The 21,706-nt window shown below is 43.0% G+C and overlaps 1 protein-coding gene across 5 annotated transcripts in view; it reads left to right on the top strand.

The window, feature by feature from the left end:
- ATF1 (activating transcription factor 1) overlaps positions 1-21,706 on the top strand; it is a 61,757-nt gene that overhangs the window by 29,351 nt on the left and 10,700 nt on the right. For 4 of the 5 annotated variants that reach the window (XM_030816565.1, XM_003252152.4, XM_030816564.1 and 1 more), the window contains 2 exons: positions 5,156-5,256; positions 20,696-20,826. In XM_030816565.1, the coding sequence (XP_030672425.1) occupies positions 5,156-5,256; positions 20,696-20,826 (232 nt within the window). Of the gene's footprint in view, positions 1-5,144; positions 5,257-20,695; positions 20,827-21,706 lie in introns of all 5 variants that reach the window. The other variant, XM_030816566.1, reaches the window with a different exon arrangement.

The raw sequence follows: 21,706 nt of genomic DNA, 5'->3' as shown, positions 1-21,706 counted from the left end.
CCTACTCTCCCACAGACTGGGAGACAGGGACCAAATCTTTTCTTTCTTGGTTACTACATTTACAGGCCCAAAGAAAGATTTCTAGGTTTTAGAATATCTACGTCTCACGGGACAGAGAAAGGATTCATAACAACAAGCTTTCTAAAATGCTGTAAGAAAAGTGAGGATAGGGGCCTATAGTCAAGTTTTGGCTGGAACAAACAGTACATTTTTTTGGTAGAACTGAACTTTTCTCAGGCAGGTGTTTTAAGGGGGCTCTGGTGTCATTATAGGGACACAACCTTGGCGTGACAAAAGCCATTGGTCAAGAATTTGGTCAGTAGGAGGGAGTTGAATGACATCGTTTGTGCTACAAATGGAGTTTACAGTTCTCAGTGGCTGGATAAATTTTACACAGAATTTCATGACCCTAGGCATTTTGAGGGATGATGAGACTGGAGTTTGTTTAATCTAGTCTTGGGATGAGGAAAAGGACTTTCAGTAAAAGAAGAAAGGGAACAGAGAGGCTGGGTGTGGTGGCTCACGCCTGTAATCCTAGCACTTTGAGAGGCTGAGGCGGGCGGATCACCTGAGGTTAAGAGTTCGAGACCAGCCTGGCCAGCATGGGGAAACCCCGTCTCTACTAAAAATACAAAAATTAGCTGGGCGTGGTCGCACATGCCTGTAATCCCAGCTACTCTGGAGGCTGAACCCAGGGGCGGAGGTTGCAGTGAGTCTAGATCGTGCTACTTCACTTCAGCCTGGGAGGGAGTGAAACTCAGTCTCAAAAAACAAAAAAAAGAAAGGGAACAGGGAAAGCAGTATTCTTGGAGCCCAGTGTGAAGAAAGAGAACAGGGGAGTGGCAGGAAGCTTACTTTCAGGGCCTGAGAAGTAGTCCAGGATTTTATTTTGTGATTTAAATCCAAGAGGAATGGTATGGACCAGAGTAGTCCAGAGAGGAAGGCATGAGATCTCTGTTAACTGAAAATATTTGAGAAAGCTTTTTGGAAGAGGTAGGACCTGAGGTGAGCCTGGAGGGATGATGAATGGACTTTTCTTAGTTTAGCATTTTATCATGGTATTTCCATGAAACCGCATCTGATTTCAACAGAAATAAATTATAATTTCATGATTCAGTCATTTACTTGAAATATTTTATTTTATTTTTTCAAGATGCTGCCCAAAGTTGGTGTTTCACTCACTTTTTGACTCTTGGTTTCTTGGTTAGTTTTCAACCTTATCTCTTCAGAATAGCATGTGCTAAAGATTCTCCATGTTTTTGCACAATCAGTTCCTCTGCCTAAAATACCTTCCAGTCCCCTAACTCCTGCCCCTCCATGCATACCCTCAGGTAATTGTTAATTATTCAAAACTCAGATGAAATAACACCCTTTCTTTGCTCCCACAGAACGGTACTTTGTAGTTTTCCTCTATTATAACTCTTATTCTATTTGTTATAGTTTGTACTCTCAATCCCTAGTTCAGCCTCTGGTCAATAGAAAGTACCTAATGTTTGGTTAATGATGCGATTAAATATAATCAGCTCTGAAATGTGTTTCCAGTGTTAAGAACTCAGCTACCTTATGTGCATAGGTACAATATATATTTTGTTAATTGAATTTGTATTTGTTCTATTGATGTCATTAAGAGGATCTGCGCCAGTGACAATTATGTCTTCCTGGAGAGCAAGTACAAGTTCAGGGGGTCATCCAGACAGCCCAGTCTTCTGTAATTCACCCACCACATGTGCAAATGGTACAGAAATTTGAAGACTTAGTGGTTGAGAGTTGGGACTTTTATACCCTGAGTCTTCAGATTGCAGTTGCTGTACCTATAATATTATAAACCAAGATAAAGTTGTCTTACAAATTAGACTGCAGACCAAATCAGGCAAATAGAAAAGTTTTAGAATTTCTAGTTTCATGTATATAATACCTAGTGAAAATAGAAGACAATTTTAGGGAAAGTTATTGCTTATGATTTAAGGAAATGAGGGACTTTTATTTTTTTTTAAAGAGAAAGCACCCTTTTATCCTAGGTATTTTCTATATGCTTTATGGAGTCAGTACCTACCTACCATATGCTTTATGGAGGTCAAATAAAAGAGTTCTCTTCTAGTAGAGGAAAGTTCTTATTTGTATTTATCTACCTTCATATTAACACCTGACAAAAGTAGGAAAGAGCCATCCTAGATTCCTTTTCTTTCTACTTTTCCCATTTTATCTTCCAATTTCTGTGAGTCCCAGAATACCTTTGGTCATCTCTTGTTTTTAGAAGCAGCTCTCCTAGAAGAAAAGCTACATTCCTCATTTCTTCTCCTGATTATGGCAATGTTGTCAAAACTAGAGCTGCATCTTTATGTGGTATTCCCATGTGAAGGGAGGTGGATGCGTGGATTTTTTTAGTGTTTATATGGAAATTTTAGTCTTATTTGCTGGTGCTGTTATTAAAGATAAATTTTTGATTTTAATTACAAGTAATTCCTTAGTTTTACAATTTATTTTCTTAAGTTCATTGGAAGGCTTTGGAGTAAGCTTAGGGACAGTGTAGTTAAAGAATTAGATTAGAAATGAAGTATTTTATGGCCAGGTGTGGTGGCTCATACCTATAATCCTAGCACTTTGGGAGGCCGACTTGGGCGGATCATGAGGTCAGGAGTTCGAGACCAGCCTGGCCAACATGGTGAAACCCCATCTCTACTAAAAAATACAAAAATGAGCAAGGCATGGTGGCGAGTGCCTGTAATCCCAGCTACCCAGCTACTTGGGAGACTGAGGCAGGAGAATCGCTTGAATCTGGGAGGCAGAAGTTGCAGTGAGCCGAGATTGTGCCATTGCACTCCAGCCTGGGCGACAAGAGCAAGACTCTGTCTCAAAAAAAAAAAAAAAAAAAAAAATTGTGATGCTTGAGGGAAAAAAAAGTGACAGATTTTTCTTATTTTAAATTATTGGTTATTATTTCTTAATTATTATTGGGTTGTGACTAATTCTTTTCTGTATAATGATATAGATTTAATATGAAATATAAATGAGTAGTTATATACTAGAACTCATTTTTGAAGGAAATAACATATAAAAGAAGCCTCTCTGGAAATTTCATGTCTAAATAGTTTAGGGGAAGGCTTTCTATAGATAGTAACTCATGTGGAGAATTGATTTCTTATGTCTCTTCTAAAGGCCTGTTTGGGTTATTTTATTTTTTATTTATTTTTATTTTTATTTTTATTTTTTTGAGTCTTGCTCTGTCGCCCAGGCTGGAGTGCAGTGGCGTGATCTCGGCTCACTGCAAGCTCCACCTCCCAGGTTCACACCCTTCTCTTGCCTCAGCCTCCCAAGTAGCTGGGACTACAGGCGCCCACCACCAGGCCCAGCTAATTTTTTGTATTTTTAGTAGAGACAGGGTTTCACCATGTTAGCCAGGATGGTCTCAATCTCCTGACCTTATGATCCACCCACCTCAGCCTCCCAAAGTGCTGGGATTACAGGCGTGAGCCACCGTGCCCGGCCTGGGTCATTTTATTTTTAAAAATTAAGATGAAGTCGGCCAGGCACGGTGGCTCACACTTGCAATCCCAGCATTTTGGGAGGCTGAGGCAGGTGGATCATGAGGTCAGGAGTTCGAGACCAGCCTGACCAACATGGTGAAACCCCATCTCTACTAAAAATACAAAAATTAGCTGGGTATGGTGGCATGTGGCTGTAATCCCAGCTACTCAGGAGGCTGAGGCAGGAGAATCACTTGAACCCAGGAGGCGGAGCTTGCAGTGAGCCGAGATCGTGCCACTGCACTCCAGCCTGGGCGACAGAACAATACTCCATCTCAAAAAAAGAAAAAAAAAAAAATTAAAGTCGGATATCACAATCTAACTTTGGACAAATGTTGGAAAGTTTTAATACGCTTAAAAAATTGAGGCCAGACATGGTGACCCACACCTGTAATCCCAGCACTTTGGGAGGCCTGCTTGAGCCCAGGAGTTTGACACCAGCCGGGGTAACATAATGAGACCCTGTCAGAATAAAAAAAAAATGAATTAGCTGGGCATGGTGGTGTGCACCTGAAATCCTAGCTACTCAGAAGGCTCAGGCTGGAAGATTGCTTGAGCCCAGGAAGGTGAGGCCACAGTGAGCTGTCATTGCACCACTGCACTTCAGCCTGGGTGACAGAGCGAGACCCTGTCTCAAAAATAAAAAAATAAAAAATATAAAAAAAAAATCATTGAAAACAACTTGTTTTCTCCATTGTAAAATATTGCTATAACTTGCATATTGTATTGATGTAGTTTATAAAAATTAACATTATATGCATGCCAAGTGTTACATGTATTAACTTGTGAAATGAGGTAAAATTGAATCATACAGATTTTAAAATGGCATATATTTATACCTGCCATTGCCAGTGACCTCCATCTTGCTAAATCTAATGGCCTGTTCTCAGTCCTTATTTTATCTCAGCTTGTAAACAGCATTGGACGTGGCTGATCATTCTTTTCTCCTCAGTATGCTGTCTTCACTAGTTTTCCGTGGACAGCTCAATCATTTGGTTCTCTTTCTTCCTTACGGGTGACTCCTTAGTCTCATTTGCTGGTTCCTCCTCCTCATCCAGTCTCTTAGTGTTCCTGAGGTGAGTCCTCAGTCCTCTTCTGTTTACCCCTATGAGCTCATCCAGTCTCATGGCTTTAAGGACTCTAAAAAGCTAGACCTCCAAAATTTATGTATCTAGCCCAGACCTCTTCCCAGACCTGCAGGCGTGTATATTTAATGGTTGTCTCAATGTCAGCAGTTGAATATCTAACAGGTTTTTCAAACTTAGCATGTCAGGTAGATTAGTAATAAAACAACACTTTTAAGTCATGTGCATCAGTGTAGAAACAGGGTGGAGAATGACATCAGAGCCTGGTCTTTTTAACTTCGGTAAAATAGTACTGCTTCATTTGGGGGATAGACTTTATTCTCAGCTCTGGGCCTGCTATATTTGATGTTCCTTTAATAGGCTGGGCTCCTGGAATAAACGTTCTCATTTTTCCTTTTCCTTTTGTTCCTTTCTTTTAGACCTTAGATTTAATGTACAAATGAATTTGAGTGGCAGGAGACAGATCATTTTTTTCTAAAAGTAAAAATTCAGTTGTTTCTTTTCCCACCTGCATTGTTCATCATGTTAATGCCAGTTCTTTTTTAGGTATCGTCTTTATCAGAAAGTGAGGAGTCCCAGGACTCATCCGACAGCATAGGCTCCTCACAGAAAGCCCACGGGATCCTAGCACGGCGCCCATCTTACAGGTGAGTGCTCTCTTGTATGAAGCCCTGCATGTTATAATAGTACCAAATGAGTTCAAGAGGTGCTGTGCAAAGTACACTAAAGAAGTTAGCACGTGTCAGTGTTAACAATGAAATTGGGTGGCCCTCGCCTATAATCCCAGCCCTTTTAGAGGCCGAGGTAGGATTGCTTGAGCCCAGGAGTTCAAGGCCAGCCTGGGCAGCATGGCAAGACCCTGTCTCTTCAAAAAATACAGAACTTAGCTGGACATAGTGGCGCATGCCTGTAGTCCCATCTACTTAGAGGCTAAGGCAGGAAGATGGCTTGAGCCCAGGAGTTTGAAGTTACAATGATCTGTGATCTTATCACTGTGCTCCAGCCTGGGTGATTGATAGAGCAAGACCCTGTCTCCAAGAAAAAATGAAATTGGACCTTTGGCCGGATGCAGTGGCTTGTGCCTGTAATCCCAGCACTTTGGGGGGCCGAGGCGGGCAGATCACCTGAGGTTAGGAGTTTGAGACCAGCCTGGCCAACATGGTGAAACCCCGTCTCTAATAAAAATAGAAAAATTAGGCTGGGCGCGGTGGCTCACGCTTGTAATCCCAGCACTTTGGGAGGCTGAGGCGGGCGGATCACGAGGTCAGGAGATCGAGACCACGGTGAAACCCCGTCTCTACTAAAAATACAAAAAATTAGCCGGGCGTGGTGGCGGGCGCCTGTAGTCCCAGCTACTCGGAGAGGCTGAGGCAGGAGAATGGCGTGAACCCGCGAGGCGGAGCTTGCAGTGAGCCGAGATTGCGCCACTGCACTCCACCCTGGGCGACAGAGTGAGACTCTGTCTCAAAAAAAAAAAAAAAAAAAAGAAAAATTAGCCGGGTGTGGTAGTGCACACCTGTAATCCCAGCTGCTTGGGAGGCTGAGGCAGGAGAATCACTTGAACCTGGGAGGTGGAGGTTGCAGTGAGCCGAGATTGTGCCACTGCACTGCAGCCTGGGCAACAGAGCAAGACTCTGTCTCAAAAAAAAAAAAAGTAAATTGAATCTTTATCTTATACCATTACACAAATCAATGCCAAATGGATAAGAGACCTAAATGTTAAGACCTGAAACCATAGAAATCCTAGAAGAGAGCATAGGTGATAAGCTCTTCGACATTGACCTTGGCAATGATTTTTTGGATATCACACCAAAAGCTTAGGCTACAAAAAAATAAATAATTGGGACTACGTCAAACTAAAAAACATGTCTGTGTAGCAAAGGAAACAAGCAACAAAATGTAAAGGCAACTTACGGACTGGGAAAAAATCATTTACAAACCACTTATCTGATAAGGGGTTAATACCCATAACTGAAGATAAAATTAGAGAACCTGAGGATACAGCTCTGAGTAGATTACCTAGAATGGAGCACAAAGACAAAGAGAAGTTAAGACAGAACACAGAATGAGAAGGTCCAGTACACAACATACATAGATAAAAGGAGAGAAGAGGGAAGGGCACTTCCAACTTCTAGTCTCTCCAGGAGAGAAAATGATAATGACTGCAATTTCCAGGATATGAATTTCTGAGCGTAAGAAAGCAAGGTCCCAAATAAGATAAATTAATAGAAACCTACATCTAGGTGTATGTTGTGAAGTAAAACTGGAGAACACCAAGGATAAACCTGAGATCTTTTATTTTTTATTTTTTATTTTTATTTTATTTTATTTTTTTTTGCACACAAAACAACATTTTCTAAAAGTACATACGAACAAAAAGATGCATATCAAACATATTAGGAAGGTTGCACATGGGAAGACGGGGAATAGAAATGGGGGGTGGGAATTAAAATAAATGAGAGAGGGACTTTGTATGGATCAATGATAATAACTCAATCCTCTATTTGACAAAGAAGAAGGATAAGGAAGAGGAAGAAAAAGAAAGTGGGATAAAGGATCAGAAAGGGAGGAAAATAGAAAAAATTAGAGTGTGACTCCAGGGTAGACCTGTTTTGTTGTCGCTTGGTTCGTTGGTTGGTTTGACAGTTGTATTTTTCATATGTTTCGCCATGTTGGCCAGGCTGGTCTTGAGCTCCTAGCCTCAAGTGATCAACCCGCCTCAGCCTCCCAGAGTACTGGGACTACAGGCGTGAGCCACCACGTCCAGCCCCCACATTGCTTCTGGCCTCTGTGGTAGACCTCCCAGACGGGGCGGCTGGGCAGAGGCGCTCCCCACATCCCAGACGGGGCGGCCAGGCAGAGGTGCTCCCCACATCCCAGACGGGGGTGGCGGCCGGGCAGAGGCGCTCCTCACTTCCCAGACGGGGCGGTGGCCGGGCAGAGGCGCTCCTCACTTCCCAGACGGCCTGGCCGGGCAGAGGCGCTCCTCACCTCCCAGACGGGGCGGTGGCCGGGCAGAGACGCTCCTCACCTCCTAGGCAGGGCAGTGGCCGGGCAGAGGCGCTCCTCACCTCCCAGACGGGGCGGTGGCCGGGCAGAGGCGCTCCTCACTTCCCAGACGGGATGGTGGCCGGGCAGAGGCGCTCCTCACCTCCCAGACTGGGCGGCGGCCGGGCAGAGGCGCTCCTCACTTCCCAGACCGGATGGTGGCCGGGCAGAGACGCTCCTCACCTCCCAGACTGGGCGGCAGCCGGGCAGAGGCTGCAATCCCAGCACCCTGGGAGGCCAAGGCAGGTGGCTGGGAGGCGGAGGCTGCAGCGAGCCAAGACCATGCCACCGCACTCCAGCCCGGGCAACACCGAGCACCGAATGAGCGAGCCTCCGTCTGCAGTCCCAGCACCTCGGGAGGCCGAGGCAGGCAGAGCACTTGAGGTCAGGAGCTGGAGACCAGCCTGGCCGACATGGCGAAACCGCGCCTCCAGCCAAAGGAGAAAAACCAGGGAGGGGTGGTGGCGCGCGGCGGCAATCCCAGGCAGCCCGCAGGCCAGGGCAGGAGAATCACAGGAGCCGGACGCTGGGAGTCTGCAGCGAGCCGATTTTACTCCAGCCTGGGCCACAGAGGGAAGGAAGGAAGGAAGGAGGGAGGGAGGAAGGAACCAAGGAAGAAACCTGAGATCTTAAAAGCTAAAAGCTTCCAAGTGAAAAGACCAATTACCTAGAAAGGAAAGACCAGTAAGCTGACAACAGATTTTTGAAGTACAGTATAAGACAATGAACTAAAATCCTTATTTTTATCTTTAAATTATTACATATTTTTTTGAGACGGAGGTCTCACACTGTTGCCCAGGCTGGAGTGCAGTGGTGTGATCACGGCTCACTACACCCTCAACCTCCTGGGTTCAGCTCCTCAGCCTCCTGAGTACCTGGGACTATAGGCATATGCCATGATGCCCACCTAATTTTTTTAAATTTTTGGTAGAGATGGAGTCCCACTATGTTGACCAGGCTGGTCTCAAACTCTTGGGCTCAAGTGATCCTCCCACCTCAGCCTCCCAAAGTGTTGCTATTACAGGCATGAGCCACTGTACTCAGCCTCCAGTATTTAAATGCAAAGAGAAAGTAACTTTTGACCTGGAATTCTGTGCCTACTGAACAGTCTTTCAAAAATGATGGTGAAATAATAATCATTTTCAAACTGATTTCAGAAACTACTTAAGGGGGCTGGGTATAGTGGCTCACGCCTGTAATCCCAGCACTTTGAGAGGCCGAGGCAGGTGGATCACTTGAGGTCAGGAGTTCGAAACGAGCCTGGCCAACATGGTGAAACCCTATCTCTACTAAAAATACAAAAATAAGCTAGGCATGGTGGCACATGCATGTAGTCCCAGCTTGAACCCAGGGGGCAGAGGCTGCAGTGAGCCAAGATCGTGCCACTGCACTCCAGCCTGGGTGACAGAGCGAGACTCCATCTCTAAAAAGAAAAAAGAAACTACTTAAATGTATACTTCAGGAAGAAGAAAATGAAAGGAATATAAATGTAAGAAAGTATAGTGAACAAAGACAATTCATTTCAGTTAGCATTGGCTTTTTAGAACAATAGTAATAATGATTAATTTGGGTAGTTTCGTGGTTTTTTTTTTTGAGATGGAGTCTTGCTCTGTCATCCAGGCTGGAGTGCAGTGGAGTAATCTCAGCTCACTGCAAGCTCCGCCTCCCAGGTTCACACCATTCTCCTGCCTCAGCCTCCCAAGTAGCTGGGACTACAGGTGCCTGCCACCACACCTGGCTAATTTTGTGTATTTTTTAGTAGAGACGGGGTTTCACCGTGTTAGCCAGGATGGTCTCAATCTCCTGACCTCGTGATCTGCCCACCTTGGCCTCCCAAAGTGCTGGGATTACAGGTGTGAGCCACCATGCCCAGCCCGAACCTGAGATGTCTTTATTAAGTAGGGGTCTCTCAGGCTATAACATCTGAAAAGAAACTTCTCAAAGTTAAGCTTTCTGGATTGCCACAGATTAGTATAAATCAAATATGAATTCACTCAAAAATCAAACGTGCAAGGACATAAACCACATAAGTGAGAATTGGCAGAAACAATACAGTCAACTCAATAAATGCAGGGAAAAAAAGTATTTGATTAAATCCAGCACCTCATACATTTCTACCAAAAATGAATAAAAATGGGCTTCCCTAGCATATGTAGACTTTTAGAACTTAACTATGTATAGGAAGATCACCATTGCCCAAATTCTAGACTGGCCACTACCTGGTGCACATGTGTAATAGATATGAATAGCATTGCAAAGACTTTGGAAACTGAACTGACATTGGAACCACAACCCACAGAAGGCTGATCAGAGCTTGTGGCCTGGACACAACCAGATTGATACCTTCTAAAACAAGAATATAGGCTAGGTCTGTGGCTCATGCCTGTAATCCCAGCACTTTGGGAGGCCGAGGTGGGAGGACTACTTGAGTCCAGGAATTTAAGACCAATCTGTGTAACATAAGGAGATCCTGTCTCTACAAAAAATACAAAAATTAGCTAGGTATGGTGGTGTGCACCTGTAGTCTCAGTTACTCAGGAGGCTGAGGGCAGAGGATCACTTGAGCCCAGGAGGTTGATGCTTCAGTGAGCCATGATTGTGCCATGCACTCCAACCTGAGCAACAGAGCGAGTCCCTGTCCCAAATACACATGTGCACATGCAACAAGAATATAAAACATTTTTTATTAAACAAGACCCAGAGTCTGATAGCATAATATTGAAAGAGTCCAAAATTATTTGGTATCAAAGAACAAGGAAAAATCTCAACTTGCATGGGAAAAGACTGTTGACAGAAGCCAACTCCTAGATGATACAAATGTTGGAATTATATGACAGGGACTTTAAAGAAGCTATTATTAAACTGTTCCAACAAGTAAGTGAGTTTTCTTGAAATGAAAGGTATAAACTCGGCCAAAAATAGAGGCTATAAAGAGAATAAAATAGAGATTTCAGAGCTAAGAAACACAGTAACAGAGATAAAACCTCACTGGATGGGTTCAATAGTAGAATGGAAATGAGAGAAAAAACAGTCAACTTTGAAGATTATTCAATGGATATTATCCAATCTAAACACAGAAAAGAGATTGGAAAATTATCTAATTCTCAGGGACCTGTGAGACAATAGCTAAAGATCTAAGATTTATGTCATTAGAGTCTCAGAAAGAAAGGAAAAAAGTATAGTGCAGAAAAAATACTTGAAAAAATAATGGCTGAAAAATTACCAAATTTGGTGAAAGACGTAAACCTACAGGTTCAAAAACCTCAGCAAACTCTAAGCAGGATAAACACAAATAAATCATTGCCCAGACTTACCATAATCAAACTGCTGAAAACTAAAGTTAAAGAAAAATCTTGTGAGTAGCCAGAGAATAATGGCACATTACTTACAAGAGAACAGCGTGAATGACTACAGAGTGCTCATCAGAAACTATGGAGGCGAGAAGATAATGGAATAGCATTTTTAAAGTGCTAAAAGAAAAAAGGATTATCTCCTGGGTCTTGGCACCCAAAATAAAAAGAAAAAAAAAGATCAACCCAAAATTCTGTGTCTACTGAAAACATCCTTCAGACTTGGAGGTCAAATAAATATTTTCATGAAGGAAAACTAAGGGAAATAAATGCCAGCAGACCTGCTGTAAAACAACTGCTAAGAAAATTCTTAAGACGAAAGAAACAAGGAATGAAGAAACAGCAACAGAAATATCTGGGCAAATATAATGGACAGTTCCTCTCCTGTTGAATTCTTTAAAATAGGGGTCCCCAAACCCCAGGCCGTGGATTGGTGTCTGTGGCCTATTAGGAGCCAGGCTGCACAGCAGGAGGTGAGCAGCAGGTGAGCCAGCCTTAGCACCCAAGCTCTGCCTCCTGTCAAATCAGTGGCAGCATTAGATTCTTACAGGAATGTGAACCGTGTTGTGAACTGCACATGCGAGGGATCTAGGTTGCATGCTCTTCATGAGAATCTAATATCTGATGCTCTGAGATGGAACAGTTTCATCCTGAAACCATCCCCCGACTTCCCTATCCATGGAAAAATTGTCTTCCACGAAACCAGTCCCTGGTGCCAAAAGGGTTGGGAACTGCTGCTTTAAAATATATTTGATGGCTGGGCACGGTGGCTCATGCCTGTAATCCCAGCACTTTGGGAGGCTGAGGCAGGTAGATCACCTGAGGTCAGGAGTTTGAGACCAGCCTGACCAACATAGCAAAACCCCGTCTCTATTACAAAGATAAAAAATTAGCTGGGCATGGTGGCAGGCGCCTGTAATCCCAGCTACTCGGGAGGCTGAGGCAGGAGAATCGCTTGAACCTGGGAGGTGGAGGTTGCAGTTAGCAGAAATCATGCCACTGTACTCCAGCCTGGGCGACAGAGTGAGACGGTTTCAATCAATCCATCAATCAATTTGATGGCTGAAAACAAATTATGAAATTCTGATGGGGTTTTTAATGTATGCAGAGGTAATATATAAGACATCTACAACATAAAGAGGGAAATAAGGCCGGGCGCGGTGGCTCACGCTTGTAATCCCAGCACTTTGGGAGGCTGAGGCGGGCGGATCACGAGGTCAGGAGATCGAGACCATGGTGAAATCCCGTCTCTACTAAAAATACAAAAAATTAGCCGGGCGTGGTGGCGGGCGCCTGTAGTCCCAGCTACTCGGAGAGGCTGAGGCAGGAGAATGGCGTGAACCCAGGAGGCGGAGCTTGCAGTGAGCTGAGATTGCGCCACTGCACTCCAGCCCGGGCGACAGAGCGAGACTCTGTCTCAAGAAAAAAAAAAAAAGAGGGAAATATAGACAGATCTAATATGGTGGTAATGTTTCTACATCCCACCTGAAGTGGTAAAATACTGATTCTATGTAGACTGTACAAAGCTAGGTATCTATGTACCTACCCCTAGAGCAACTACTAAAAAAAAAACTACACAAAAAGATTTAAGTCAGGTATACAGTAGATTAAAATTAAATTTTGAAAAGTCTTCAAGTAATCCAAAATAATGCAGGTGCAGGAACACAGAAGAATTTTAAGAACAGAATAAACAGAAAGCAAATAATAAAGTGGAAGATCAGCCAATACTGAAGATGGCTTACACTCACCAATTAAAAGGCAATTGTAAAACTATAGACCAATATCCTTCATGAATATAGACAAATCCTCGACAACATATTAGCAAACTAAATGCAACAACATATAAAAGGTAGTATATGCCATGACCAAACAGGATTTATTCCTGAAATGCAAAATTGGTTTAATAATTGAAAAATCAATTAATGTAATACATCATATTAACAGAATCAAAACAAAAAACATATGATCATCTCAAGACACAGAAAAAGCATTTGACAAAAATCCAGTACCCTTTCATGATAAAACTGCTCAACAAACAAATAGAAGGCTGCTTCCTCAACCTGATAAAGAGGATCTACGGAAAACCCACAACTAACGTCCTAATAAGAAAATAATGTGGATATCCCCTCTCACCACTTTTAAACATTGCACTCACGGAATTAGTCAATAAATTAAATAAAAGACATCCTGATTGGAAAGGACTAAATAAAACCTTTGTACATGACATCTTATATATACAAAATCCTAAAGAATCTATTAAAATAGAACTAATCAACAAGTTCCAGCAAGGTTGTAGGATATAAGATCAATATAACAAAAATCAACTGTATTTCCATATACTAGCAATGACTAATCCAAAAATGAAACTTAAAACAATTCTATTTACAATAACAAAGTATAAAAGGTTTAAAATTAAATTTATAAATTTAAGTTATACTTAGATATGAATTTAACAAAAGAAACAGAACACATATACTGGAGGCCAGGCGCAGTGGCTCACGCCTGTAATCCCAACACTTTGGGAGGCCGAGGCAGGCGATCACCTGAGGTCAGGAGTTTGAGACCCGCCCGGCCAACGTGGTGAAACCCCATCTCTTCTAAAAATACAAAAATTACCCAGGCCTGGTGGCACGTGCCTGTAGTTCCAGCTACTCAGGATGCTGAGGTGGAATAATCGCTTGAACCTGGGAGGCAGAGGTTGCAGTGAGCTGAGATTGCGCCATTGCACTCCAGCCTGGGTGACGAGCAAAACTCCGTCTCAAAAAAAAGAATACATATACTGGAAACTATAAAACCTTGTTGAAAGAAATTTTAAAAGATCTAAGTAAGGCTGGGAGCGGTGGCTCACATCTGTAATTCTAGCACTTTGGGAGGTCAAGGTGGGGCAGATCACAAGGTCAGGAGTTCAGGACCAGCCTGGCCAATATGGTGAAACCCTGTCTCTACTAAAAATACAAAAATTAGCTGGGTGTGGTGGCCTGCACCTGTAGTCCCAGCTACTCAGGAGGCTGAGGCAGAGGATTCACTTGAACCCAGAAGGCAGAGGTTGCAGTGAACCGAGATTGCACCACTGTACTCCAGCCTGGGTATCAGAGGGAGACTCCATCTCAAAAAAAAAAAAAAAAGATCTAAATAAGTGAAAAGACATCTCATGTTAATTGATCAGAAGACTAAATATTAAGACCCAATTAGAAAATGAGCAAGGGGGCTGGGCATGGTGGCTCATGCGTGTAATCCCAGCACTTTGGGAGGCCAAGGTGGGTGGATCACCTGAGGTTAGGAGTTCAAGACCAGCATGGCCAACATGGTGAAACCCCGTCTCTACCAAAAAAAAAAAAATACCAAAATTAGCCAGGCATGGTGGTGGGCACTTGTAATCCCAGCTACTAGGGAGGCTGAGGCAGGAGAATCGCTTGAACTGGGAGGCAGAGGTTGTAGTGAGCCGAGATCGCACCATTGTGCTCCAGCTTGGGCGACAAGAGCGAAACTCTGTTTCAAAAAAAAAAAAAAAAAAAAAAAGCAAGGGATTTGAATAAAAATTTATCCAAAGAAGATAAACAACTAATAAACCTATGAAAAAATGTTCAACATTTATCATTAAGGGAATTGCAAATCAAAATTGTGAAATACTGCTTCAAACCCACTAGGATGACTAAAATAGAAAAAAAAAGACCAATAATAAGTGTTGGTGATGATATGGAGAAATTAAACCTCTCATACACTGCTGGTAAGAATGTAAAAAAAAAAAAAATAGTACAGTTGCTATGGAAAACAGTCTGGCAGTTCTTCAGAATACTAAGTTACCATATGACCCACTACTTCCTATGCTAGTTATATACCCAAGAGAAATAAAAACATACATTTATATGAAAACTTGTACATGAATGTTTCTAGCAGCATTGTTTATAACAGCCAAAACATGGAAACAACCCAAATGTCCATTAAGTGATGAATGGATAAACAAAATGTGGTGTATTCATAAAATGGAATATTTTTACTTAGCAATTAAAAAGCAATGAAGTACTAATACATGCTACAACATGGGTAAACCTTGAAAATATTAAACTAAAAGAAGTCATTTGCAAAAGATTGCATATTGTATGATTCCATTTATATGAAATGTCCAAAATAGACAAATTTATAGAAACAAAGTAGGCAAGTGGTTGGTTAGTGCTTGGGAAAGAGAACAGAAGAATGGATTGACTGCTAATGGGTACCAAGTTTCTTTTAGGGGGACAAAAGTGTTCTAAAATTAGATTATAGTGTGGTTGCACAACCCTGTTAATATACTAAAAACACTGAATTGTATGCTTAAATGAGTTAATTGTTTGGTATGTGAATTATATCTCAAAGCCATTTTTCTTTAAAAAGACAAAGATTATTAGAATGGATTTTAAAAATGACTCACTTCAAAAATGATATAGCTAGTCTAAAGTAAAAGGATGGTTAAAGACATACCACGAAAACACTAATGAAAAAAAACTAACATGGCTATATTAATGTCATATAAAATAGACTTCAGAATAAGGAAAATCTGCAGAGATAAAGGACATTACATAATGATAAGAGTTCACCAAGAAGACATAATCCAAATGTGTATGCATCTAACAAAAGAGCTTTAAAATATATTTATCAAAAACTAGTAGGGCAGGGCCCAGTGGCTCACACCTGTGATCTCAGCCCTTCCAGAGGCCAAGGAGGGAAGATTGTATGAGCCCAGGAGTTCAAGACCAGCCAGGGCAACATAGTGAGACCCTGTCTCTTCACAAAATTAAAGTTAGCCAGGCGTGGTGATATGTGCCTCTGGTCGCAGCTGCCCAGGAGTTGGAGGCTGCAGTGAGCTATGATTGAGCCACTACACTCTAGTGTGGGTGACAGCAAGACCCTATCTCTAAAAAGAAACTAACAGAACTGAAAAGAGAAATAAACAGGTCCACAGTTGCAGTTGATGACTTCAGTAAACCTGTCTCAGGATACATTAGAACTTATAGTCAGAAAATCAGCAAGATTCTAGAAGAACCTAATGCCAGATGATATCAGAAGCCAACAAGCTTTTTTTTTTTTTTTTTTCCCCCCGAGACGGAGTCTCACTCTGTCACCCAGGCTGGAGTGCAGTGGCACGATCTTGGCTTACTGCAACCTCCACCTTCTAGGTTCAAGCAATTCCCCTGCCTCAGCCTCAAGTAGCTGGGACTACAGGTGCCCACCACCATGCCCAGCTAACTTTTTTTGTATTTTTAGTAGAGACGGGGTTTCACTATATTGTCCAGGCTGGTCTCGAGCTCCTGTCCTTGTGATCTGCCTACCTCGGCCTCCCAAAGTGCTGGGATTACAGGCATGAGCTTGGCCTAATTGACATTTTTATAACACTTGACCCAGCAGCTGTAGAATGAAGAAAATCTGCCAAGAAATACCACATTCTGGGTCATAACAAATCTTAACAAATTTAAAAGAACTGAAATCATACACAGTATGCTCTGTGATCATACTGGAATTAGAGTAGAATAATAGGTACGGGAAGGCTAGGCACGGTGGCTCATGCCTGTAATCCCAGCACTGTGGGAGGCCAAGGTGGCCAGATTGCTTGAGCCCAAGAGTTTGAGACCAGCCTGGGCAACATAGGGATACTTTGTCACTACAAAAAAATACAAAAAATTAATTAGCTGAGTATGGTGGTGCATGCCTGTAGTCCCAGCCACTTGGGAGGCTGAGGTGGGAGGATCACTTGAGCCTGGGAGATCAAGGCTGCAGTGAGCCATGATCGTGCCACTGTACTCCAGCCTAGGTGACAGAGTGAGACCCTGTCTCAAAAAAAAAAAAAAAAGAAAACCTTTTGTGATTCTTAACCCATTGTGACCAAATGGTTCTTAAGTAGGGAATGTCTACGTAGTAAGTCTCCTTATTAATATTCTCAAGCATGAATAATTCTTTCCAATGTGGTTCTTACAGACATTTGCAGGGTTACCATGTTTTCCTTCCTTATGAACACTCCCATCTTTACACTGAATTCGGAGTTTTCAGGTCTTGCTCTTAAGTCACATAAAAATAAACACTGAGAAGCAGACTCGGAGGCCAATTATTTGCATTACAGTGTTGAGAAAAAAAATAAAACCAGGTACAGTGGCTCACACCTGTAATCCCAGCACTTTGGGAGGCCCAGGTGGGCAGATCACCTGAGGTCAGGAGTTCAAGACCTGCCTGGCCAACATGGTGAAACCCCGTCTCCACTAACAATACAAAAATTAGCCGGGTGTGGTGGCACACACCTGTAATCCCAGCTACTCAGGAGGCTGAGGCAGGAGAATTGCTCGAACCTGGGAGGCAGAGGTTGCAGTGAGCCGAGATTGCACCACTGCAGTCCAGCTTGGGCAACAAAAGCGAAACTCTGTCTCAAAGAAAAAAAAAAGAAAAAAATAATTGCTAGTAGATGTTTTTTCCTAAATCATTTAGCATTTACCAACTGTCCAGACCAAATGTCATTTTCAGGTAGGAAAGTTCTGATTTCAACTTCTCCATTGGCCCATGCTCAGCACAACTTATCCTGTTCCCAAGTACTCATTGAAGAACTTGTTTACTTGGCTGTCACTGACACCAAATGGGCTTGTAGACACAAAATGCCATAAGGATGACAGTCATCAGCAGGATGCTGAAAATGGTTCCTATCAACACCAGGTTCTGCCTGCACAGCATCACACAGGGCCGGCTTTGCTCCAGCAGATCCATGGGGCTCAGGGCCTCTGCCTGCCCCACCAGGAGGCTGCACAGGCCAAGGCACAGCCACGGCAACGCCAGATGCAGCATCTTCCCCTGTACTTTTCTTTATACTCAAAGTGTTTCATAATTTAAAATGGAAAAATAAGTGGGCGCAGCATTCAACAGTCTCATGATAGACTGGCTGTAGGACCATGCAGGCATTGGACAGAGGTGGACTTGTGAAAAAAAAAAAAAAAAGACCATGCAGGCAGTTTGTTAAATGGATCTGGAGCTCTACTCCAGACCTACTTACTCAATGATTATGGCCACCAGATGGGAATCTAGATTCAACAAACCTCTCCAGAATGATTCTGTTACATAGGCAGGTTTAGGAAGCACTGTGACTATTCTACAGAAATGCCTAAAACAGAGTCCTATAGGACTGACACCTCCATTGTGCTTCCTGTGGAACTTCTCTTAATATAGTCTACAGTTGTATTAGCTCTTGGTGGGACGACAGTCCACAGAAAGGAGACAAACTGGAGAAGGATCTTCAACATGTTATAGAAGAACACGTGAAAAAACAAAGTATTTGGCCTAGAATAAGGAAGACTTGTAGCAATTATCAAATATTGCAAAGTAGGGTGTGGATACAGAATTGGGATTAGGCTTAAATTTCTTGCTGTGACTCATGCCTGTAGTCCCAACACTTTAGGAGGCCCAGGTGGGAGAATCACTTGAGCCCAGGAGTTCAAGAACAGCCTGGGCAACATAGGCCCCATCTCTACTAAAAAATAAAAAATTAGCCAGGTATGATGGCGTGTACCTATATTCCCAGCTGCTTGGGAGGCTGAGGCAGGAGGATCACTTGAGCCTGAGAAGTCAAGGTGGGGTGAGCCATGATCATGCCACTGTACTCCAGCCTGGGCAACAGAGTGAGGCTCTGTCTCAAAAGAAAAGAAAAAAATAATAAATACATTTCTTTGGTTTCACTGGATGGAACCAGTTTTGGACCCAAAGAAGGAAAGGCTCTAACTATTCAATAATAGAATGGTTTACTTTTTGGAAATAGTGGGTGCCTTTTTCCTGAAAGTAGAGGTTTTCAGGAATGTTAGAGAATTCCTCCACGGGCTGGGAGTTGGCATAGATAAAATAGCCCTTTTCATTCTAAGGGCTTTCTTTTTCCTTTGTGGATTCTTTTTTGTTGTTTTCATGTAAGTATTTCAGTTTTCTCATTTTTCTACAGTGAACATAGAATTCTTAAGTAAGCATTTCTTTTCTCTCTTTTTTTCAGAAGCAAACAATGCATAATGCCTACTCTTTCCTCTACGCCCAATTGTCTTTTTTTTTTTTTTTTTTTTTTTGAGAGAGAGTCTCACGCTGTCGCCCAGGCTGGAGTGCAGTGACATGAATTCTACTCATTGGAGCCTCCACCTCCTGGGTTCAAGCAATTCTCCTGCCTCAGCCTCCCGAGTAGCTGGAATTACAGGCATGAGCCACCATGCCCAGCTAATTTTTGCATTTTTAGTAGAGATGGGGTTTTGCCATGTTGGCCAGGCTGGTCTTGAACTCCAGACGTCAGGTGATCCTTGGCCTGCCTTGGCCTCCCACAGTGCTGGGATTACAGGCGTCAGCCACTGCGCCCATCCCCAATTGTCTTGAAAGACCTTTCTTTTCAGCAAGGAATACTTTTTCCATCCCTTATTCCTGTCATTAGTGCCATTGCACCAAGTCTGAGGGAGACCCATGGGATCATATTTACCTCTTTTTGTTAAAATAAGCAATTTTATTCATCACTGATACTCTGTGCATTTTATAATTTTTCTTACCTACTTCGTTTGGAGAACTGTTTTATGGGTTTTTGTTTTTTTGTTTTTGTTTCTTTCGAGATGGAGTCTCACTCTGTCGCCCAGGCTAGGGGTACAGTGGCACCATCTTGGCTCACTGCAACCTCCGCCTCCCAGGTTCAAGCAATTCTCCTACCTCAGCCCCCCGAGTAGCTGGGATTATAGGCACACACCACCATTTCCAGCTAATTTTTGTATTTTTAGTAGGGATTGGGTATCACCATGTTGGCCAGGCTGGTCTCCAAACTCCTGACCTCAAGTGATCCACCCACCTCAGTCTCCCAAAAGGCTGGGATTACAGATGGGAGCCACCATGCCCAGCCCTCTTTACTCTTTAAACTAATATGTAATCAGCCTGGAGCACATCATTATAATAATATGTGCTAAATAAAAGCATTCTTTGGAGTAATAGTTTAAGTGTCTGGTAGATTATTGTAATTTTTTTTTTTTTTGAGGCGGACTCTCACTCTGTCGCCCAGGCTGGAGTGCAGTGGCGCGATCTCGGCTCACTGCAACCTCCGCCTCCCAAATTCAAGCAATCCTCCTGCCTCAGCCTCCCAAGTAGCTGGGATTACAGGCGCCTGCCACCATGCCCAGCTAATTTTTGTATTTTTTGTAGAGACAGGGTTTCACCATATTGGCCAGCCTGGTCTCGAACTCCTGACCTTGTGATCCACTGGTCTCGGCCTCCCAAAGTGCTGGGATTACAGGCGTGAGCCACCACGACTGGCCTGATTATTGTAACTTTTACCTGAGATTGAAAAAGTTTTAGAAATTTCTTTTTGTGGCCGGGCATGGTGGCATATGCCTATAATCCCAGCACTTTGGGAGGAGGAGATGAGTGGATCACTTGAAGCCAGGAGATCAAGACCAGCCTGGCCAACATGGTGAAACCCTGTGTGTACTGAAAATACAAAAATTAGCTGGGTGTGGTGGCTCACGCTTGTGGTCCCAGCTACTTGGGAGGCTGGGGCACAAGAATCTCTTAAGCCAGGGAAGCAGAGGTTGCAGTGAGCCGTGATGGTGCCACTGTACTCCAGCCTGGGTGACAGAGCAAGATCTTGTCTCAAAAAAAAAAAAAAAAAAGAAATTTCTTTTTGTGAAGTCATTCACATTACCAATATAATAGAGTTCTGTTTTTTTTACAGAAAAATTTTGAAAGACTTATCTTCTGAAGATACACGGGGCAGAAAAGGAGACGGAGAAAATTCTGGAGTTTCTGCTGTCACTTCTATGTCTGTTCCAACTCCCATCTATCAGACTAGCAGTGGACAGTACAGTACGTATAGGAATCAATTTCCACATTATAAACACAAAACCTGATTTTTCTGTAGCAAGAAATGGTGTTAGGAAAACTGTCATACTTTGATAGTGATTATTAAAGGATGTTTTCAGCCAGGAATAATGCGAAGTACTGTTTCAGCATTATTTCATTTACTCCTTACAACAACTTTGTGACACAGGCAGTTATCAATGTATGAGGGAACTGAGACCTACAACATTAGATACTGTTTTGTTTTGTTTTGAGACAGAGTCTCGCTCTTGTTGCCCAGGCCGGAGTGCAGTGGTGCGATCTTGGCTCACTGCAACGTCTGCCTCCCGGGTTCAAGTGATTCTCCTGCCTCAGCCTCTGGAGTAGCTGGGATTACAGGCACGTGCCACTACGCCCGGCTAATTTTTATATATTTAGTAGAGAGGGGGTTTCACCATATTGGCCAGGCTGGTCTCGAACTTTGACATCAGGTGATCCGTCCACCTTGGTCTCCCAAAGTGCTCGGATTATAGGCATGAGCCACTGCGCCCGGCCTTATTTTGTTCATTCTTATATCTATGTAGTTCCATACGTAATTGCTGTATATTATATTAGTATAATTCCTTTCAGAATATTCCTGGCTTTTTTTTTTTTTTTTTTTTTTGAGGTGGAGTTTCGCTCTGTTGCCCAGGTTAGACGGCAGTGCCATGATCTCGGCTTGCTGCAACTTCCACCTCCCAGGTTCAAGTGATTCTCCTGCCTCAGCCTCCCAAGTAGCTGGGATTACAGGTGTGCACCACCTCGCTTGGCTAATTTTTGCATTTTTAGTAGAGACGGGGTTTCACCATGTTGGCCAGGCTGGTCTCGAACTCCTCTTGACCTGAAGTGATTCACCCACCTCGGCCTC

The sequence above is a fragment of the Nomascus leucogenys genome, chromosome 8 (assembly GCF_006542625.1).
Source record: "Nomascus leucogenys isolate Asia chromosome 8, Asia_NLE_v1, whole genome shotgun sequence".
Classification (NCBI taxonomy): domain Eukaryota; kingdom Metazoa; phylum Chordata; class Mammalia; order Primates; family Hylobatidae; genus Nomascus; species Nomascus leucogenys.
The sequence above is the reverse complement of the archived record's forward strand: the minus strand, read 5'-3'. Positions and strand labels throughout refer to the sequence as shown.